At 52.4% G+C, this 19906-nt stretch overlaps 1 protein-coding gene across 2 annotated transcripts in view; it reads right to left on the reverse strand.

Annotated features, from left to right (window-relative positions):
• KCNIP3 (potassium voltage-gated channel interacting protein 3) overlaps positions 1–19906 on the reverse strand; it is a 98648-nt gene that overhangs the window by 31107 nt on the left and 47635 nt on the right. The window contains exon 1 of one of the 2 annotated variants that reach the window (XM_012438323.3): positions 16972–17074. The exons of the other annotated variant lie outside the window; for it this stretch is intronic. Coding sequence (XP_012293746.2) covers positions 16972–17074 — 103 coding nt within the window. Of the gene's footprint in view, positions 1–16971; positions 17075–19906 lie in introns of those variants that run through there. 2 annotated transcript variants of the gene reach the window in all.

Genomic DNA, 19906 nt, shown 5'->3' on the forward strand with positions numbered 1-19906 from the left:
ACACTCTTCAGGATATCCCAGGAGAACTTCCCCAACCTAGCAAGGCAGGGCAACATTGAAATTCAGGAAATAGAGAGAACACCACAAAGACACTCCTCTAGAAGAGCAACCCCTAGACACATAATTGGCAAATTCACCAAAGTTGAAATGAAGGAAAAAATGTTAAGGGCAGCCAGAGAAGCCCATCAGACTGACAGCAGATCTCTCAGCAGAAACCCTACAAGCCAGAAGAGAGTGGGGGGCCAATATTCAACATTCTTAAAGAAAAGAAATTTCAACCCAGAATTTCATATCCAGCCAAACTAAGCTTCATAAGGAAAAGATAAATAAAATCCTTTACAGACAAGCAAATGCTGACAGATTATGTCACCACCAGGCCTGCCTTACAAGAGGTCCTGAAGGAAGCACTAAACATGGAAAGGAACAACCAGTACCAGCTACTGCAAAAACATACCAGATTGTAAAGACCATTGATACTATGAAGAAACTGCATCAACTAACAGGCAAAATAACCAGCTAGCATCATAATGACAGGATCAAATTCACATATAACAATATTAACCTAAATGTAAGTGGGCTAAATGCCCCAATTGAAAGATACAGACTGGCAAATTGGATAAAGAGTCAAGACCCATCGGTGTGCTGAACAGGAGACCCATCTCACGTGCAAAGACACACATAGGCTCAAAATAAAGGGATGGAGGAATATTTACCAAGCAAATAGAAGCAAAAAAAGGCAGGAGTTGCAATCCTATTCTCTGATAAAGCAGACTCTAAACCAACAAAGATCAAAAGAGACAAAGAAGGGCACTACATAATGGTAAAAGGATCAGTGCAACAAGAAGAGCTAACGATCCTAAATATATATGCACCCAATACAGGAGCACCCAGATTCATAAAGCAAGTTCTTGGAGACCTACAAAGAGACTTAGACTCCCACACAATAATTGTTAGAGACTTTAACACCCCACTGTCAATATTAGACAGATCAACAAGACAGAAAATAAACAAGAATAGCCAGGACTTGAACTCAGCTCTAGACCAAGCAGACCTAGCAGACATCTACAGAACTCTCCACCCCAAATCCACAGAATATACATTCTTCTCAGCACCACATCACACTTACTCTAAAATTGACCACATAATTGGAAGTAAAACACTCCTCAGCAAATGCAAAAGAACAGAAATCATAACAAACAGTCTCTCAGACCACAGTGCAATCAAATTAGAACTCAGGATTAAGAAACTCACTCAAAATTACACAACTACATGGAAACTGAACAGCCTGCTCCTGAATGACTACTGGGTAAATAATGAAATGAAGGCAGGAATAAAGATGTTCCCCAATGAGAACAAACACACAGCATACCAGAATCTCTGGGACACATTTAAAGCAGTGTATAGAGGGAAATTTATAGCATTAAAGGCCCACAAGAGAAAGAAGGAAAGCTCTAAAAGCGACGCCCTAACATCACAATTAAAAGAACTAGAGAAGCAAGAGCAAACACATTCAAAAGCTAGCAGAAGACAAGAAATAACTAAGAGTAGAACTGAAGGAGATGGAAACACAGAAAACTCTTCAAAAAAAAAAATCAATGAATCATGGAGCTGGTTTTTTTTTTTTTTTAAAGGATCAACAAAATATATAGACTGCTAGCCAGACTAATAAAAGAGAAAAGAGAGAAGAATTAAGTAGACACACAAAAAAATGATAAAGGGGATATCATCACTGATCCCACAGAAATACGATCTATCATCACAGAATATTATAAAAACCTCTGTGCAAATGAACTAGAAAATCTAGAAGAAATAGATAAATTCCTGGAGACAGGCCGGGCGCGGTGGCTCATGCCGGTAATCCCAGCACTTTGGGAGGCCGAGGCAGGTGGATCATGAAGTCAAGAGATCAAGACCATCCTGGTCAACATGGTGAAACCCCATCTCTACTAAAAATACAAAAAATTAGCTGGGCATGGTGGTGCGTGCCTGTAATCCCAGCTACTCAGGAGGCTGAGGCAGGAGAATTGCCTGAACCCAGGAGGCGGAGGTTGCGGTGAGCCGAAATCGCGCCATTGCACTCCGGCCTGGGTAACAAGAGCAAAACTCCGTCTCAAAAAAAAAAAAAAAAAAAATTCCTGGAGAAATATACCCTCCCAAGACTAAATCAGGAAGAAGTCAAATCCCTGAACAGACCAATAACAAGTTCTGAAATTGAGGCAGTAATTAACAGCCTATCAACTAGAAAAAGTCCAGGACCAGATGGATTCACAGCTGAATTCTACCAGAAGTACAAAGAGGAGCTGGTACCATTCTTTCTGAAACTATTCCAAACAAAAGAAAAAGAGGGAATCTTCCTTAACTCATTTTAGGAGGCCAGCATCATCCTGATACCAAAATCTGGCAGAGACACAACAAAAAAAGAAAATTTCAGGTCAATATGCCTGATGAACATCAATGCGAAAATCCTCAATAAAATACTGGCAAACTGAATCCAGCAGCACATCACAAAGCTTATCCACCATGATCAAGTCAGCTGCATCCTTGGGACGCAAGGCTGGTTCAACATACACAAATCAGTAAATGTAATCCATCACATAAATAGAGTCAATGACAAAAACCACATGATTATCTCAATAGATATAGAAAAGGCCTTCAACAAAATTCAATAGCCCTTCATGCTAAACACTCTCAATAAACTAGGTATTGTTAGACTGTATCTCAAAATAATCAGAGCTATTTATGACAAACCCACAGCCAATATCATAATGAATGGGCAAAACCTGGAAGCATTCCCTTTGAAAACCAGCATGAGACAAGGATGCCCTCTCTCCCCACTCCTATTCAATATAGTATTGCAAGTTCTAGCCAGGGCAATCAGGCAAGAGAAAGAAATAAAGGGTATTCAATTAGGAAAAGAAGAAATCAAATTGTCTCTGTTTGCAGATGACATGACTGTATATTTATAAAACCCCATTATCTCAGCCCAAAATCTCCTTAAGCTGATAAGCAACTTCAGCAAAGTCTCAGGATACACAATCAATGTGTAAAAATCACAAGCATTCCTATACACCAATAACAGAGAGCCAAATAATGAGTAAACTCCCATTCACAATTGCTACAAAGAGAACAAAATACCTAGGAATATAACTTACAAGGGATGTGAAGGATCTCTTCAAGGAGAACTACAAACCACTGCTCAACGAAATAAGAGGACCCAAACAAATGGAAAAACATCCCATGCTCATGGATAGGAGGAATCAACATCATGAAAATGGCCATTCTGCCTAAAGTAATTTACAGATTCAATGCTATCCCCATCAAGCTACCATTGACTTTCTTCACAGAATTGGAAAAAACTACTTTAAATTTCCTATGGAACCGAAAAAGAGCCCACATAGCCAAGACAATCCTAAGCAAAAAGAACAAAGCTGGAGGCATCATGCTACCTGACTTCAAACTATATTACAAGGCTACAGTAATAAAAACAGCATAGTACTGGTACCAAAACAGATACCTAGACCAATGGAACAAACAGAGACCTCAGAAATAATACCACGCATCTACAACCATCTGATCTTTGGTAAACCTGACAGGAACAAGCAAAGGGGAAAGGATTCCCTATTTAATAAATGGTGTTGGGAAAACTGGCTAGCCATAAGCAGAAAGCTGAAACTGGATCCCTTCCTTACACCTTATACAAAAATTAACTCCAGATGGATTAAACACTTTAATGTAAGACCTAAAACCATGAAAACCCTAGAAGAAAACCTAGGCAATACCATTCAGGACATAGGCATGAGCAAAGACTTCATGACTAAAACTCCAAAAGCAATGGCAACAAAAGCCAAAATTGACAAATGGGATTGAATTAAACTAAGGAGCTTCTGTGCAGCAAAAGAAACTATCATCAGAGTGAACAGGCAACCTACAGAATGGGAGAAAATTTTTGCAATCTATCCATCTGACAAAGGGCTAATATCCAGAATCTACAAAGAACTTAAATGAATTTACAAGAAAAAAAACAAACAGCCCCATCAAAAAAGTGGGTAAAGGATATGAACAGAGACATTTCAAAAGAAGACATTTATGCAGCCAATAAACATATGAAAAAAAGCTCATCATCACTGGTTATTAGAGAAATGCAAATCAAACCCACAATAAAATAACATCTCACAGCAGTTAGAATGGTGATCATTGAAAAGGAAACAACAGATGCTGGAGAGGATGCAGAGAAATAGGAACGCTTTTACACTGTTGGTGGGAGTGTAAATTAGTAAATTGTGGAAGACAGTGTGGCGATTCCTCAAGGATCTAGAACTAGAAATACCATTTGACCCAGCAATACCATTAATGGGTATATACCCAAAGGATTATCAATCATTCTACTATAAAGACACATACACACATCTATTTATTGTAGCGCTGTTTACAATAGCAAAGACTTGGAACCAACCCAAATGTCCATCAATGATAGACTAAAGAAAATGTAGAACATATACACATGGAATACTATATAGCCATAAAAAGGATGAGTTCATGTCCTTTGCCAGGACATGGAGGAAGCTGGAAACCATCATTCTCAGCAAACCAAACAAAAAGAACAGAAAACCAAACACCACATGTTCTCACTCATAAGTGGGAGTTGAACAATGAGAACACATGGACACAGGGAGGGAAACATCACACACTGGGGCCTGTCGGGGGTTGGGGGTAGCATTAGGAAAAATACCTAATGTAGATAACGGGTTGATGGGTGCAGCAAATCACCATGGCATGTGTATACCTATGTAACGAACTTTCATGTACTACACATGTACCCCAGAACTTAAAGTATAATAAAAGAAAGAAAGAAAAAACAAAGAAAGAAAGAGAGAGAAAGAAAGAAAAAGAAAGAAAGAGAGAGAGAGAACGAAAGAAAGAATTAATTTAGTCACTACTGTAACAGTATTAAGAGGTGGGTAGGCCATGATAACACCATCATCACAGAAGTGGGTTTGCCCTCTCCTACTTTTTCTCTCTCTCTGTTCTTCTGCCATGCAATCACGATGCAGTAAGAAGGCCCTCGCCAGATGCTGAGCCCTCGATCTTGGACTTCCCAGACTCGGGAACTGTGAGCCAATACATTTCTGTTTATTATAAATTACCCTGTTTGTGGTATTCTGCACAAAACAGCCTAAGACAGAAAACTGGTACTGAGAATGGGGTGTTGTTATAACAAATACTTAAAAACGTAAAAGTGGCTTTGGAACTGGGTAGTGGGTAAAGGCCGGAAGAATCTGGAGGAGCAGACTAAAAAAATGCCTGTCACCATGAACAGAACATTAAGGGCTCAGAAGAAGAGAAGAGATGTAGAAAAAGTCTGAAACTTCCTGGAGGTTAATTAGTGGCTGTGATCAGAATGTTGGCAGAAATACGGATGGTGATGAGGTCTCAGAGGGAATTGAGGAATAAGGTATTGGAAATTGGAGGAAAGCCCATCCTTATAATGACAAGAAACTTGGCTGAATTGTGTCCACACCCAGTGGCTTTATGAAAGGCAGATTTTTTTTTTTTTTTTTTTTTTTTTTTTTTTTTTAGATGGAATCTCACACTGTCGCCCGGGCTGGAGTATGGAAGGCAAAATTTAAGAGTGCCCAGCAGAAGAAAATTCTAAGCAACTGGCTTTGGGACTCTGCTCCTCACATTCCACTGCAGTGCTCCTTGGCTGCCCCAGCTGTGGCTCAAGTGGGCCTGGGTGTGGCTCAAGCCATGGCTCCAGAGGGCGCAAGCAGTTAGCCTTGGCAGCATCCACATGGTACTAATTCTGCAGGCACACAGAGTTGAAGAACAGTAGAGGCATGGCTACCTCTGCCTGGGTTTCAAAGGCTGAATCAGACAGCATGGGAGCCCAGGCAGAGACCTGCCACAGGGCAGAGCTACTCCAGAGAGTCCCTGCTAGGACAATGCCTCATGGAGCAACAGGGGCCCAGCAAAGACATGTGGGCGGGGCTGCCCAGGGCCCTAGTGTGTCCAGGAGATGGGACATGGAGATAAGGAACATTATTGCCGAGTCTTAAGATTTAATGTTGCTCTCCATGGTGGGTTTTGGACATACTTGGGACCAGTTACCCCTTTTTTTCTTGCCTGTTTCTCCCTGAATGGAAATGTCTGTCCCACAACTGTCTCACCGCTGTATTCTGGAAGCACTGACCTGTTTAATTTCACATGCTCACAGCTGAAGAGGAATCTGCCTCAGGATGAATCATGCCTTGAGCCTTACCCATATCTGACTTAGATGAGACTCTGGGCTTATGAGTCGCTGCTGAAATGAGCTAAAACCTTTGGGGATATTGGGATGGAATTAATATATTTTGTATGTGAGAAGGACATGAATTGTGCAGGGGTGGGCAGGGCAGAATGCTATAGTTTGAATATTCGTCCTCTCCAAAACTCATGTTGAAATTCAGGTGCCACTGCAACATTATGAAGAGATGACCTTTAAAAAAAAAAATTTTTTTTGTTTGGTTTTTGAGCGGGGGGTCTCACTGTGTTGCCCAGGCACGTCTCCAACTCCTGAGCTCAAGTGATCCTCCTAACTCAGCCTCCCAAGTAGCCAGGACTACAGGTTGCACACCATTATGCTTGGCAAGAGGTGGGACCTTTAAGAAACATTTAGCTTACAAGGGCTCTGCCCTCATGAATGAACTAACAGCCTTTATTGCAGAAGTGGGTGTGTTACCGTGGGAGTGGGTTTGCCCCTCTTATTCTCTCTTGCTCCCTGTGCCCTTCAGCCATGCGATGCTTTCCACCATGTCATGATACAGCTGGCCCTCGCCAGATGCCAGCCCCCCAATCTCATACTTTCCAGCCTCCAGAACTGTAAGCCAATACATTTCTGTACAATACAAATTACCTACTCTCTGGTTTTCTGTTATAGTAGCAGAAAACAGACCAAAACACCACTGACAGCCAGAGGGTCTGCAACCAAGTTTGAATTCCTCTATCCAACAAGAATTTTGCCAAAGGAGTAAAAGCATGAGGGCTTTTTGATATTTAAAAGTTGTACAGCAGCCTGACAGATTCAAGCTGGGCTTTCTTCCCAGTGTATAAAAGTCTCAGTCAGGTCCTGTCCTGTACTCCATGAAGTCCTCTCCGTGCAAAAGCTCAGCAAAGTGGCTCCAAATCTTTAATTCACTGAGATAAAATGTACCAGGTACTGGGCAAGAGGCACTTTTTGACCACCCCAGTGGGTGAATCCTGTGAAACCTCTCCGGGCTGTACCAGTCCCTCTGCAAAGCCCTCTGTAGGCCTCCTACAGCTTGTCACATGGGGAGAAAGCAGAAGCAATGGAAGATTCTCTAAAAACCTCTCGAGCCTATGCCCCCTGCCAGCTGTCACCCATCCTTTTCCACTTGGCAGCAAAACTCCAAAGAGGTGCCGTGCTCCATGGCTCCCGTCCCTCCTGAACACACTCCATGCAGATGCTCTCTGCACCAGGACTCCCCAGAGCTGCTGGTCAACGTCCCCTTGCTGCACTGCAGCACATTCATGCCCCTGTGCGACACTGTGCCCGGCCAGTGCCTGACACACACACAAGCCAGGGGTGGGCACAGCCGGTGCAGACAACAGCCAACCAGCTCCAGCTCCAGCCACAGGGCACCAGGCTGGGTTGTGATTGGATCTGGTATTTCCAAAAGTACCCATGTGGTCACCAAGGGGAATGCTCATGGCCTTCCCCACATAGATACTGTATTTCAACACTGTTAATTAATTTACTGATGGGAAGCCCCGGAATTCCTGCAGTCCTGTGGCCACTGAGGGCCTTGGTGTGGCCCTACACTAGTGACTTCACGTCATACCCTCCTTACTGACCGTGCACGGGGCAGGAAGGCTGCCTAATCCACATAAGGCCTGTGGGGACCAGGGGAGAAAGCAGTCCTAACCACTGCCCCAGGGGCCTGGCCTCTAGAGTACCCTGAGCTCCCGAGAGGCACAGTTGGGCCTGGAATTGCCCACTGGTTCCTTTGACCGACAGTCAACGAGGGTTTGGGGAAGAGGGAGGCAGAGCGTCCAGCACGCCATGAAATGGGGCTTCCTACCCCTGCCCCGGGTTGGGGATCTCAGCCTTCACTTAGTCTCTGCTGCTTAGGTTACTCCTAAACCCTAGGGTCCCACAGAAGGTCGGGGGACTGCCATGGGGTGAGGGGAGGCCTCTGGGGAAAGACTCGCTTTTGAATCTAAGCTGAGCTGTCCCTTTTACCCATCATGGGGCACTGGACTTGTAAGACTTCATTGGAGAGTCTGGCGAGACTGCTATGACGCCACCACCTGTGTCTAGGTATATGACAGTGGAGCCGCTGACCTGGAGAGGACGGGGTCTTGCCCAGGTTCCCAGTCTAGAGCAACATCAGGCGTCCGGCTCCAGCCCACCCTGTCTCCTGCAGAGGTCACCTATGCCAGCGAGCCTGGCCCAGCAGTCCCCAGGCCAGCAGCCTCTGGGCTCCCGACCCTACAGGGCACGGGATGAAGGACGCAACAAGATGAAGTGTGGGCCGCGTGCATCTTCCCATCCTACTAACTCGTAGGACCAGGGTAGTGATGTGTGTCTGTGGGGAATGTGGCCTGGGACATTCTGGCCAGAAGTAAGGCAAATGTACACTTTCAAAATGACTCCTCTGTGCTGGGCGCTGCCTTACAAGCTCTGTGCACACTCACACGTGCAGTCTCCACAGCAGCCCGGGGCGGGGGCTCCTCTCACTGTGGACTTGGACCAGGGCAGCTGCGTCCACTTTGGGCTCCTGACACCTGTCCTGTAAGAGGCTGGGACACACACGGCTGTTTCCAGTGGTCCCTGAGGCCCTGCAGTTGGAGCTGCATTCAGAGCAGGGGTGCCGGTGTTCGGTCCTGGCTCTGCCTCTCCCTGACCCTCAGTTTCCTCATCGATAAAACAAGCCTGATGAGGACAAGATTAGGATATGCACAAAGTGCCCCTAAAGAGAGAGCAGTCTCTAGAGGCTGGCTCCTATCATTGTCATCAGCATCCCAGATCTGGAAAGCCTGCCCAAGGAGCTGCAGGAGTGCTGAGGGACTGGCAGTTTACAAAAGGCAGTGGGCCCAGCCAGGGAAAAGGGCACACAGCACACTCACAGCACCACCACTGACCCCGGTAAGGGGGCAAAAGGGTGTTGGGGCGAAGGAGAGCAAGGGAACGAGCAGGAAAGATCACAATGGGCCCTTGGGCCTGCTCCAAGCCAAGAGGTGGCTGGGACCCAGCAGGCCCCAAGGTCACCTTTGCAAGACCAGGCCCCTGGCAGTCTCCTTGGCCCTGCAGTTAGAGGCGCATTCAGGGCAGGTGCACAGAGGGCATGTGCAGAGCATTTGGGGCCACTTCCCCGGAGGCAGGAGCAACGGCGGTGGGCCAGACCCTGCACATCCCGGCTCTAGGCATTCTCCTCTTCCCCATCACACCCCATACCTCTGGCTGTCCCCAGGCTCCCTGCCTCGACCCCAGCCAGAGGGACCCTCCCTGCAGAGGGTATCTTCCTGGGGCTATTCTAAAGGGAGGGCCAAGACTCCGTGTTACCTGTGCTCCTGGTGGCCTCACCCTGCCTGGTATTCAATGCATGTCCAATAAGTGTGTGCTATGGTGGCATATAACTTACATTTACTGAACACCCGCTGCTTGCCAGGCAGTGCTGGCGATACTGTGAGGCCCTAAGTGTAGAGACGCATGCCCCTGCTGCTCTGAGAGAGCCACAGCCGGGCGGGACAGGAACACAGAAAATCTGAGGGCAGTGGCATCTAACACAGCCTGAGGGGGCAGGGAGAGGGCAGGGTCTGGGGGAGTTCCCGGGGAGACAGTGCCTCTGCTCCCCACCCCTCACTTACAGGTAAGGAAACCACTCAGACAGAAGTGACTTGCCCATGGGAAGCGGCGCGCCCAGGCCTCGGCCAGCGCTCCTTCTAGAACGGTGTCCTCCACCTCAGCGCTACTGACATGGGGTCGGATACTCTCTGTGCTGGGGCCGTTCTGTGTGCTGTGGGATGTTGAGCAGCACCCCTGGACTGCACCTCCAGATGCCAGTAGCACCTTCCCAGCTGTGACAACCAAAAATGTCTCTCAGCGTTGCCAAACGTCCCCATGGGGTAAAACTGCCTTGGTTGAGAGCCGTGTGGAAATCTGAGCTGAGCTACAAGCAGCAGGAGCCAAAGCCTCGTGCCACAGATGTGGTCACAAAGCTGTGGGTCAGGGCTGCATCAACGTCGAGACGGCGCCCAGGCTTGCCCGCCCACACCCACCTCTGCTGGCCTTTCCCATCTGAATTTCTGAGATCCGAGTTCCTCTTTCAACTTTTCCAAAGTTTTTTTTTGGCTCAGCACTTCCTCCCTGTATAAGTGGATACTGGGAGGTATTATTATCCCCATTCTACAGATGAGGAAGGTGAGGCTCATGGAGGTTAAACATACAGAAGTCACCCAGTAAGCAGGTGGCCAAACTGGCTGGAATGGAGGGGAGCCCAATGTGCTAGACCAGGCAGGACAGGCGGGTCAGGGTGCCTGGCTCCAACCCAATGCCAGCTGCCTCCCGCTCCGGCCTCTGAATCGGATCTGATCCCAGAAGGCTCTTCGTGGAAGAGCTGAGCTGGACCACATGGCCGCATCCAGCAAGGGGCCTGGTGTCAGCTGCTCTTCCTCTGGGATCAGTTCTGTGTGGAGTGCTGTGGGAGACCGCCACCCAGGTCCTCCACATGGAAAGCGTCGCTTCCTCTTCCTGGGACTCGAAGCCTTGGCTCCTGAACAGTCTTGGCAACTCACTCACTTTGTGCATAGGGCTTAATCCTCCCACTAGGAGATACCTCTGCCCCAGCCAGCATCCAATCCTGCCCAGCTGGGAGGCCCTTACAGCCCCCACCCCAACACACACTCTCAGCGTTTGCTAACTAACCCACACGGCTAATGGTGGGACTGCAGGCATTGGGACAGAGTGCCAGGTTTAGGGGTCAGATGCCTGGGAACCCCCAGATCACTGAAGCAACAACCTGACAGGCCGCATACCTTCCTCAGCCACAGACGTGAGGCCACCTGCAGGGCGACCAGGCTGTGATCAACTCCATACAGGAAAGCATCTAGCCTTCCTGTCTCCCTCTTGGATGTGTCTGGCCAGCAGTTGTGATGACCGGCGGAGGCCTGGCTTCATCAGTGGCTCAGGGCCCTGGCAGGCCCCCTGGCCAACCCCTAACTGGCAACAGGATGCCCTGAACTGGAAGGCAGGGGAGGGAGGGCTGGAGAGGAAGCCTGGTCGGGGGGCATGGGGCCTCCAGGAGGGGCTGCTAAGTCAGTACTGGGTCTTGTCCTCAGGTGACCTGGATCTTGGATGTTTGGGGACCCCGGGGCTACTCCCTCCTCCCCTTCCCAACCCTCCCCCCGGCCTCCAGGACACAGCTCTCCTGTTCTCCCTGACCTGTTAACAAACGTTGAGTGTCCTGGGGTTGAGTCCTTGAATCTAGTCCCCTTTCTGGCCTATCCACTTCTTTTGTTTGTCTGTTTGTTTTGAGACAGTCTTGCTCTGTTGCCCAGGCTGGAGTGTAGTGGTGCGATCTCAGCTCATTGCAATCCAGGTTCTAGTGATTCTCCTGCCTCAGCCTCCCAAGTTGCTGAAATTACAGGTGCCCACCACCATGCCTGGTTAATTTTTGTATTTTTAGTACAGACAGGGTTTCACCATGTTGGTCAGGCTCATCTTGAACTCCTGACCTCAAGTGATCCACCCACCTCCCAAAGTGCTGGGATTAGAGGCATGAGCCACCATGCCCGGCTTGTCCTATTCACTCCTCTGGTGACTTTCCCAGTCTCACAGTGATATATCCCCTCATTTGCCAGTGGCCTGTAAACTCTTTCTCAGCCAAACTACTCCCATGAATTCCTGACACACACACCCTACCACCTCCTTCACGGCTCCACTTAGATTTTTTTTTTTGGTAGAGACGGAGTCTTGCTATGTTGATGAGGTTGGTCTGGAACTCCTGACCTCCTGTGACCCTTCCACCTCAGCCTCCCAAAGTGCTGGGATTATAGGCATGAGCCACCGCGCTTGGCCTGCACCTGGATTCTTTATTAGACAATGTGTGAGGCAAAATAATGACTTCCCAGATCTGTCCACACTCAAATCCTTGGAGCCTGTAAATGTTTGGTCACATGGCAAAGAGGTATTAAGGTTGCAGATAGAATGAAGGTTGCTATTTTTTCTGGGTTATCTAGGTGGGCTCAGTGTAACACATAAGTCCTTAAAAGTGGAAAAGAGAATCGGAAGAGAGAACCAGCGAGGTGGCAGCGTGAGAAGGACAAGGTGTGAGAAGGATTAGGCTGCCTTTGAAGATGGAGGAAGGATCATGAGTCAAGGAGAGGTGTCTAGAAGCTGGAGAAAGGCGAGTGGATCCTCCCTGGGCGTGTCCAGGAGGGCAGCCCTGCCACCACTTGCTTGATCTTGGTCCAGGGAGGTCCCTGCAGGCCTCTGAGCCACAGAGCTATACAATAGTAAATGTGCGTCGGTTTCAACACGACATCTGTGGGGATTTGTCACAGCAGTGATAAAAAAAGATTAAGACATCCCAAACTTATCGGGTCCAAATGGACCTACTGACCTTCCCACAAACCTGCACCTGCCCCATCTCAATAAATGGCCCCTATACCTTCCAGGTGCTCAGCCCAACCTTCCAGACTCCTCCCTTCCTCTCACGCCCCACTATAAACCAACAGCTCTCCCTGGGAAATGTATCTGGAACCGGCAACTTCCCCCCACCCCACTGCTGTCTCCCTCCTGAATGGCTGCAAATGCCTCTCACAGGATATGCTTCCCCTAGTGCCTCACACCCCAAGTCTGCTCTCAACACAGCAGCCAGCGGGACCCTGCCGAAATGCAAAGCCGCTTCACTCCTCTGCTCAGAACCTTCCAACGGCTCCGAGTTTCTCTGACAGTAAAAGCCAACGTCCTTGCAGAAGTCCCCCTGGCCAGGCTTGAGTATGTCCCCAGCACACCTGGAGCTGGGGAAGAGAGAAGCCGCCGGGCCCGAGTGCAGACTTTCTGAGCCCACAGGTTTGGGGTAGGGGCCTGCAGATGCACATTTCTACCGAGCTCCCCGGGGCTGCTGCTGCTGCTGCTGACCCAGAGCACATGTTGAGAGCCCCCATCCTCGAAGGCCTTGCGCCTGAGCTCCCAACTCTGGCTTCAGAGTTCACTCACCCCTGATGGCACTGAACACTGCTCAGGAGCAGTGGCTGCAGTGACTCCCCCATGAAGTCACCCAGAGAAAGGGACTGATGGGGGACCCAAGGCAGAGAGTCCCCCAAGAAACTCCTAAAAATCCAATTGCCTGGGTTCCACCCAGAGATTTAGGGTTCGGTGCCCCAGGGTGAGCATGGCAGGTTTTGTTTTTAAAGTTCCTAGATGATTTCGATGAACATGTGAAGCATGGTGGAAGCTGGCCCACTGCTCCTCACTCACACAGCTCCACCCACCTACCCTCATGACACCAAACACAGCCCACCTCCAGCCTCTGTGCTCTCAGCAGCAGCCCCCACCCCTGATGCTCTGGGCCCCCTGCTCTGTGCCCATCCAGGCACTAGCTCTCATAGGACCTGGCCTCAGGCCTGCCGGAAGGGACTGGGGCACAGGGAACAGGAGATGGCTCCAGTGCTCCCTCTTGGTTAGCGGGTTCCCTCATGAGTTTAACAAATCCTCCCGAGCTGCTCCCTGGTGCCACTGTTCTAGGCACAGGGCGTTAACGTGAGCAGGACAAAGTCCCTGCCCTCATGCAGCCCGCAGCTGGTGGAGAGAGACCACAAACCAATGATAAACAGAGATACCCAGTATCTTAAGAGAGTGACAGGGCTGTGGAGAAAAATCAAGCGTGTAAGGGAGTCTTGGCTCCCACAGGGAACGTGCTAGGAGCGCGGAACCACAGAGGGACGAAGAGGATCTTTCTGTCACCAGCATATCAGGGATGCTGCCTGCCAGGGCCCACCAGGACCCTCTACCAGCAAGGCTGAATAGAGAGCCACAGGGGTGAGCCTTAGAACACTTTGGGAACAGACCCCCTTGAGAACCGTATTTCAGCACTCCAGAAAGAAACACCAAACATGCTATCTTGCTCATAATTTCAGGGGCTTAATGGACCTTTAGGGCTGGGACCTGCTGGGCAGGTATCACAGCCCTTCAGATGCAGACCCCAATCCCAGCCCAGTCCCGCAGGATCCAGGTCCCAAAGCCAAGATGAGATCCCCTTGATGGCCCTCAGGGCTGTCCCAGCAGCTCCAGGCTCCTGTACCCTTGCTGTGGTGAGGCTTGTGGATGGCAGGCGGCTTCTTCATCTCTGATATCCTGTAGGTCACCAGGAAAGAACTTCTAATTAAGCAGACAGGGTGAGGACTTCCTTCTGCCACCTGGAGCCTGTCACACTGAGGTTGGCTTGGCCTCCAGCCAGGCCCATGCCCTGCTGCCCACTGATTTGCTCTGGTGGGCAGGACAGCCATGCCACCACCCTGGGCTCAGCCCCTTTGCCCATGGATCAAGGGGTGAGTTTCCTGTTCTATTGCTGCTCAGGAAAAGTGGTGGTGGTGACTCCCCCATGAAGTCACCCAGGGAAAGAGACTGATGGGGGACCAAGGGCAGAGAGGAAGGCTTTTTGATTGCTGCATGTATTTCTAGAAGGCTGCATCCCCAGAACCCGGATCCATTAGTTCCTAACAATCCCCAGGGCACCATAACTCTGGTCTATTACAGATGAGAACCACGGAGGCTGAGAGAGGACAAGCGTGATCGCACATGCGTGCATAGTCTTAGAGCGGAGCTGGGGCAACAGCCCCCTTCTGGCCCCCAGTGGCGGCTCACATTCAGGCTGGTGGGACAGCCTGAGCTCCTCATCGCTCGTCTGACAGTTCCTTAGACACCGCCTGGCCAATGGGAGTTTCCAGGCCCTCGGATGGCTGACACCATTTACCACCAATAGAACATCTGGAACTCACGATGCCCTCCCTCCGATGAGGGTGGTGGTGGGGGTGGGGGGGGGTGTCTGAGTGAGAGAATGGCTGCAACCATGAATCAGTGCTGTTACTGTATCACTCACATACTCATTGCTAGTATCCCTGATAAGCCCGGCTCACAAAACCTGCACATTTATTAACCATGCAAGCCTCACTGACTGGTTCGAGCCTGCCACAGGGACTGGAATTCTTATCAGCCCCATTCTATAGATGGTGAACTGAGGCTCAGATGGTTTAAGGGATTTTTACAGCCAGTTTATGAAGGTGACAGAATCCCAGCACAGGCCTGGCTGACTCTGAGGTTCTGAGCTCCCCCAACTGCATGAAGACCCCAGAACTCCAGGGGCATGAGTGGGCAAGTATACCAGAAAAGGGAGACTCATGAGAGCACGAATGGAGTTTTCGACAGGTAGCATAAACCATCTGTCGTTTTGCAAAGAAATCCCTCCTCAGAAATCACAAAGGCAAACTTTGCACTGCCACCGACTGTGGCCCAGCCGGCTGCTAGGAAGGTTGAGGTATGAAGTGAAGTGAGGCTGGCTGGTGCTTCTGGCCACTGGAGGGCCCAAGGATCAGGAAAGAACAATGGAGAGATCACGGCTTCCCTGGGCACCAGCGACCCCCTGAACCCACCCCAGGCTCCTAATGGGGAAAGAAAAGGGGGTGAGGGGGACAGGGGATGGTGCTGCCCTGCAGGAAGCACCGTCCTCTGAGGCACAGCAGCACAGGACGCTCACCCCTTCACACTCCCACTCCAATCCCAGCACCTGTATTTCCCATGAAGTTCCCTGTCATAGACCCCCCTGCCAGGGCCAACATCTGGCCGAGTGAAGGCCCAGCCTGGGCCACTTTCTCCCCCATCTGCAATCTAAAGCTCCTGGTGGTACCCCTCTGAACTACTCTCTGGGCCTCATACACTCACCAAGAGAGAAGGTGTGGCAGAGCCCAGTGGCTTCTGAGGGGCATGTGCCCATGGGCTTTGGGAAAAGAGCCAGCCCTGGACACCAAAGGCAGAACGGAGGGAAGCCTTGCTTCCTGGCCCCCTCCTGCCCTTAGCAGTCCTTCGCAGGGACTTGGGGCACATCCCCATGCCGGAGGGGCTGCTGGGCAGCTCCCAGGCAGGGTCGGGCTCTCTCTCTCCTATCCCCAGGCCTCTGGGTCTCAGTACTGAGAGCTGGAGCCCGGCAAGGTCAGCAGAGTGCTGGGGCAGGCAGAATGCCCACATCTTCAGAGAGGGCAGCAGGGACCAGAACAGGACGAGCTAGCCCCTTCCCCATGGTCCAGTGGTGCAGGGCCCCTTTGAACAGGGGAAAAGCTACATCCCTGGCTTCAGGGTCCCCTTTAGAACCAGGTGTGCTATGGAGGGGCCCCAGGGGGCCGTCAATGTCTGATCCAAGTGTGGGTCTGTCTCCTCAGTTAATATTTTGTTGGGACAGAAATGTGGCGCCTGCGGGTTTGGTTACTGATCCCAAGGGCTTGAACCTTGCCTGGGGAGGGGAAACTGGATACCGGGTGGGGGGCGAAAGGGGAGGCCCCATCACGCGGCAGAGGCCTGAAATCACTCCCCATCGCCAGCCACCAGGTGCCCTGAGCTGAGGGTCCTTCCTGTCATCTGCACCCTGGACCACCTCCCGCTACAAGGGCGGCCCAAGTTTCACCAGGGGCGCTTGCACTTCAGGCCTAGGACAGCCGGGGCTGTCCACTCAAGGTGTCACTAGGCGCCTCGCTCACACCCAGCCCAAGCGCTGCAGCTTCGTCCCCTCTGGGGCTCCTAGGAGCCCGGGCCCTCTATGTCTCCTTAGTCCCAGGCCCAACCCTCCGGAGCCGGGAGGGGTAGGCGGCCCAGGCCGCTCCTCGACAGACCAGTGCACCCAGGCGGGCGGGTGCTGGTCCCTCCCTCCAGTCCGCTGGTCTCCCGCGGAGGCGGCGGAGGGGCGGGAGGCCACGCATTACCTTCCATGGATATGGGCTCCAGGATGCCGAACTGCTTGAGGACGGCGATGAACAGCAGCACTACCACGGCCATAGCGCACAGCTCCATGCCCTGGATGCCCATGGCGAGCTGGGCAGCCTGGGGCCCTGGGGCCCGGGCGTACCCCTCGCCCGCGCGCTGTCTTGGAGGCACCGGGGCCCGTGCAGCCCGCACGGCCTCTCGGGGGCGGCGACGGCTCACATGCCCCCGGCAGGCGGGGCTGCGGGGTTGGCGGGGTTGGCGGGGTTGGCGGGGCCGGTGCCCCTCGGAGGGCGGCGGCGGCGAGCGGGGCAGGCGGGAGGCTGGACGCGGCAGCCGAGCCCGAGCGCAACTTTCCGAGTCAGCCGGCAAACTTCGAGGCGCGGCGGCGGCGGCGGCGGCGCGAAACACAGCGCGGGCGGCCAGCGCGGGCCAGCGGCGCCTCCATGCCCGGCGCGGGCGCCGCGCCTCTGTCGCCCCCTCTCCAGCCCCGCGGGCGCGGGGGCGCGGCGGCGGCGGGGGTCCCGGGCGCTCCCGGCCGCCTCAGCTTCCATCGCCGCTCCCCGCGCGCTCATTGGCCTAGGCTCGGCGGCCACTCCGGGAGGCGTCCCTGCGGCCCCCCCGCGCCAGCCCGGGAAGGGCGGACGGAGCGGGCCCCGCCCCGCCCCGCAAGGGCCAGCCCGGGACAGAGTCTGGCCCGTCGCCACCGCTGCTCCACCAGCCCCCGGAGGCCGCGCGGTCGGCGGTTTCTCCTACGCGCCGGATGGGGGCCGAGGGGCTGGGGAGGGGCCGGGAGCCCGAGAGGAGGGGGCGGTGGCTGCGCTCTCGCGGGGAGGTGCTGCGCCCTGCCCGCCCCGCCCCGCCCCGCAGGCCCGCGCGGAGTCGGCGACGGAGGATCCGGAAAGCCCTTGCGCCCCAGCGCATTTCCCGCAACCCCGGCCCTCCGCCGGGGATTAAACTGGGCCCGGGCTGGCCCCTTTGAAAATGCAAAAGTTGGTATCCAAAGTTCTCCGGTTCCGGAAACCCGCATGCGCTCAGGGCTTTAGGGGAAATGTGGGCTTTGGCTCTGGCGTCCTTGGAACGGAGCTCGGGCGCTGACTTTGCTGCGTGACCTTGGTCGAGTCACGGACTCGCAGCAGCCATTGCCTCTTGCTCCGCAGAGAGGGGAAGACACCTGCCTTCGGGCGGCGGGGAAGAGCTAAGCGGATGCAGAGTGCCACGCACTGGCAGGGCAAGGGCATGTTTATTCGTTTGTGGGTGGCTTTCTTCCTGCCGGGGGCTGGTAGAGCAGGGTAAGCCGCGGAAAGGAAGGAGAAAGGAGGAGAAGACGAGGCGTGGCCGGGCGGAGCCAGGGGTCCACGGAGCCGCGAGGCCGGGGACCTGAGGCGGGAACCTGGCTCTCTGCTGCCCTCCAGCGGGCGCGGCGCACCGCGGGCATCCCCGCCAGACCGACTTAGCGGCCCGGCCCGCCCCTCATCCTTCCCGCTGTGTTAGCGGAGGGAGAAATCTGGCTCCGAGCGCGAGTCCTGTTTGGATTCACGGCCTGCAGTTTCCATCTAGGAAGCTTCTGCCACCCACTCGGCCATTCATTCAGCTGATACTGAACACGTGCTTGGTCCCAGGCACAGAGCTCGCTGCCTGGGTGGGTGGGAGCCATGGCGCCAGTCTGCCAGGGCCCCCTGGAGCGCGCATATGTGGGCCAAACCTTTGGGCTTACGTATGATTCTTAAAGGCTCTCCCCGTGGGCATTCCTTTTCCTCCATTTTACAGGTGAGGAAACTAGGCTAGAGGGCGAATTACGCAAGGGACACAGGGACAGCCAGGCCTGCTGGAGTCCGGAGCGGGGACTTTCCCGTGACACCAGCCTGTTTCAGCTGAGCAAGAGAGGGGCTGCGCAGTGCAGCCTCACTGTATCACATGCCCAGTTAAATGTCTAAGCCTTTTGGCAATAGTTTAAAAGAACAGTAAAGGCGTAGCTTTTAATTCCAGTTAATTGGGATGTGGTGAGTCTCCACTGACCAAAGGCAAAAGTTCTAAGCAGAGTCTAACAATCCCCAGAGAAAACAGCTGTGTTGGAGCAGAGCTCTTAAAGGTTAAAGAGCCTCCTGCAATGTAATTTACACACTTAAGTGCTGAGCAAGATCCAGCCTGTGCCCAGCTAGTGCCGGCTCAGCCTTCATCAGTGACTTGTGAGAGCCTAGCAGTACATAACCCTCTAAGCCTCAGTTTCTTCATTCATAAAGTGGGAACAGTAATCCAGCCCCCGCTCCAATGGCCCCTGTGATGCACGCTCAAAACTGCATGTGCTAAGCTTCACGGGGTGACACGTGTTAGATGTGATAGAGAACTGAGCATGCAAAGGAGGCCATCTTGGGGGTCCTGAGGCTGGCATCCACCCCTCTCCCCTGCCTCTGTTTCCCCGGGTGCTCCTGAACATCTTCCCAGTTCCCACTGAAAGCGTCAATGACTGCCCAGAAACCCTGAGCTATAAACAAGACATCGATCCCCTGACTGTGCCGTGTAAAATATTAACAACGCTTAAGTGGATACCAGGCCTGAGAGCAGAGTGTCCGCGCGGCATTAGCTGCCTGGGCCACGGGCCTAATGGATGAGGAACTGACTCTTGGGCTCGCTCACCAGCTTGGGGCCTGTCAGCTCTGGGGCCACAGTGGGCTCACTGAGACTGGGCTGATGGTCTTATCACACTCCCCTTTCCTGGGACTTGGAGAAGGAAGCTGGCAGGTGAGCCCTCAGGCCCCGTGTATCCCCCATGCCAATAAAGTGCTTTCCCAGGCTACTGTCTGCCCTGGCGTCTATTTCCTCTGTCCCCAGCACACCCCAAGTGCCTCCATGTGGCAGTATGCTGTGTGTGGGTGGCACTCATTGCCTTCAGGGGAAGACACAGGCTGGGGGTGGGGCACAAGCAAAGAAACCTCT

The sequence above is a fragment of the Aotus nancymaae genome, unplaced genomic scaffold (assembly GCF_030222135.1).
Source record: "Aotus nancymaae isolate 86718 unplaced genomic scaffold, 86718_ANA_hifiasm-v0.15.2.pri h1tg000030l, whole genome shotgun sequence".
NCBI classification, from domain to species: Eukaryota; Metazoa; Chordata; class Mammalia; order Primates; family Aotidae; genus Aotus; species Aotus nancymaae.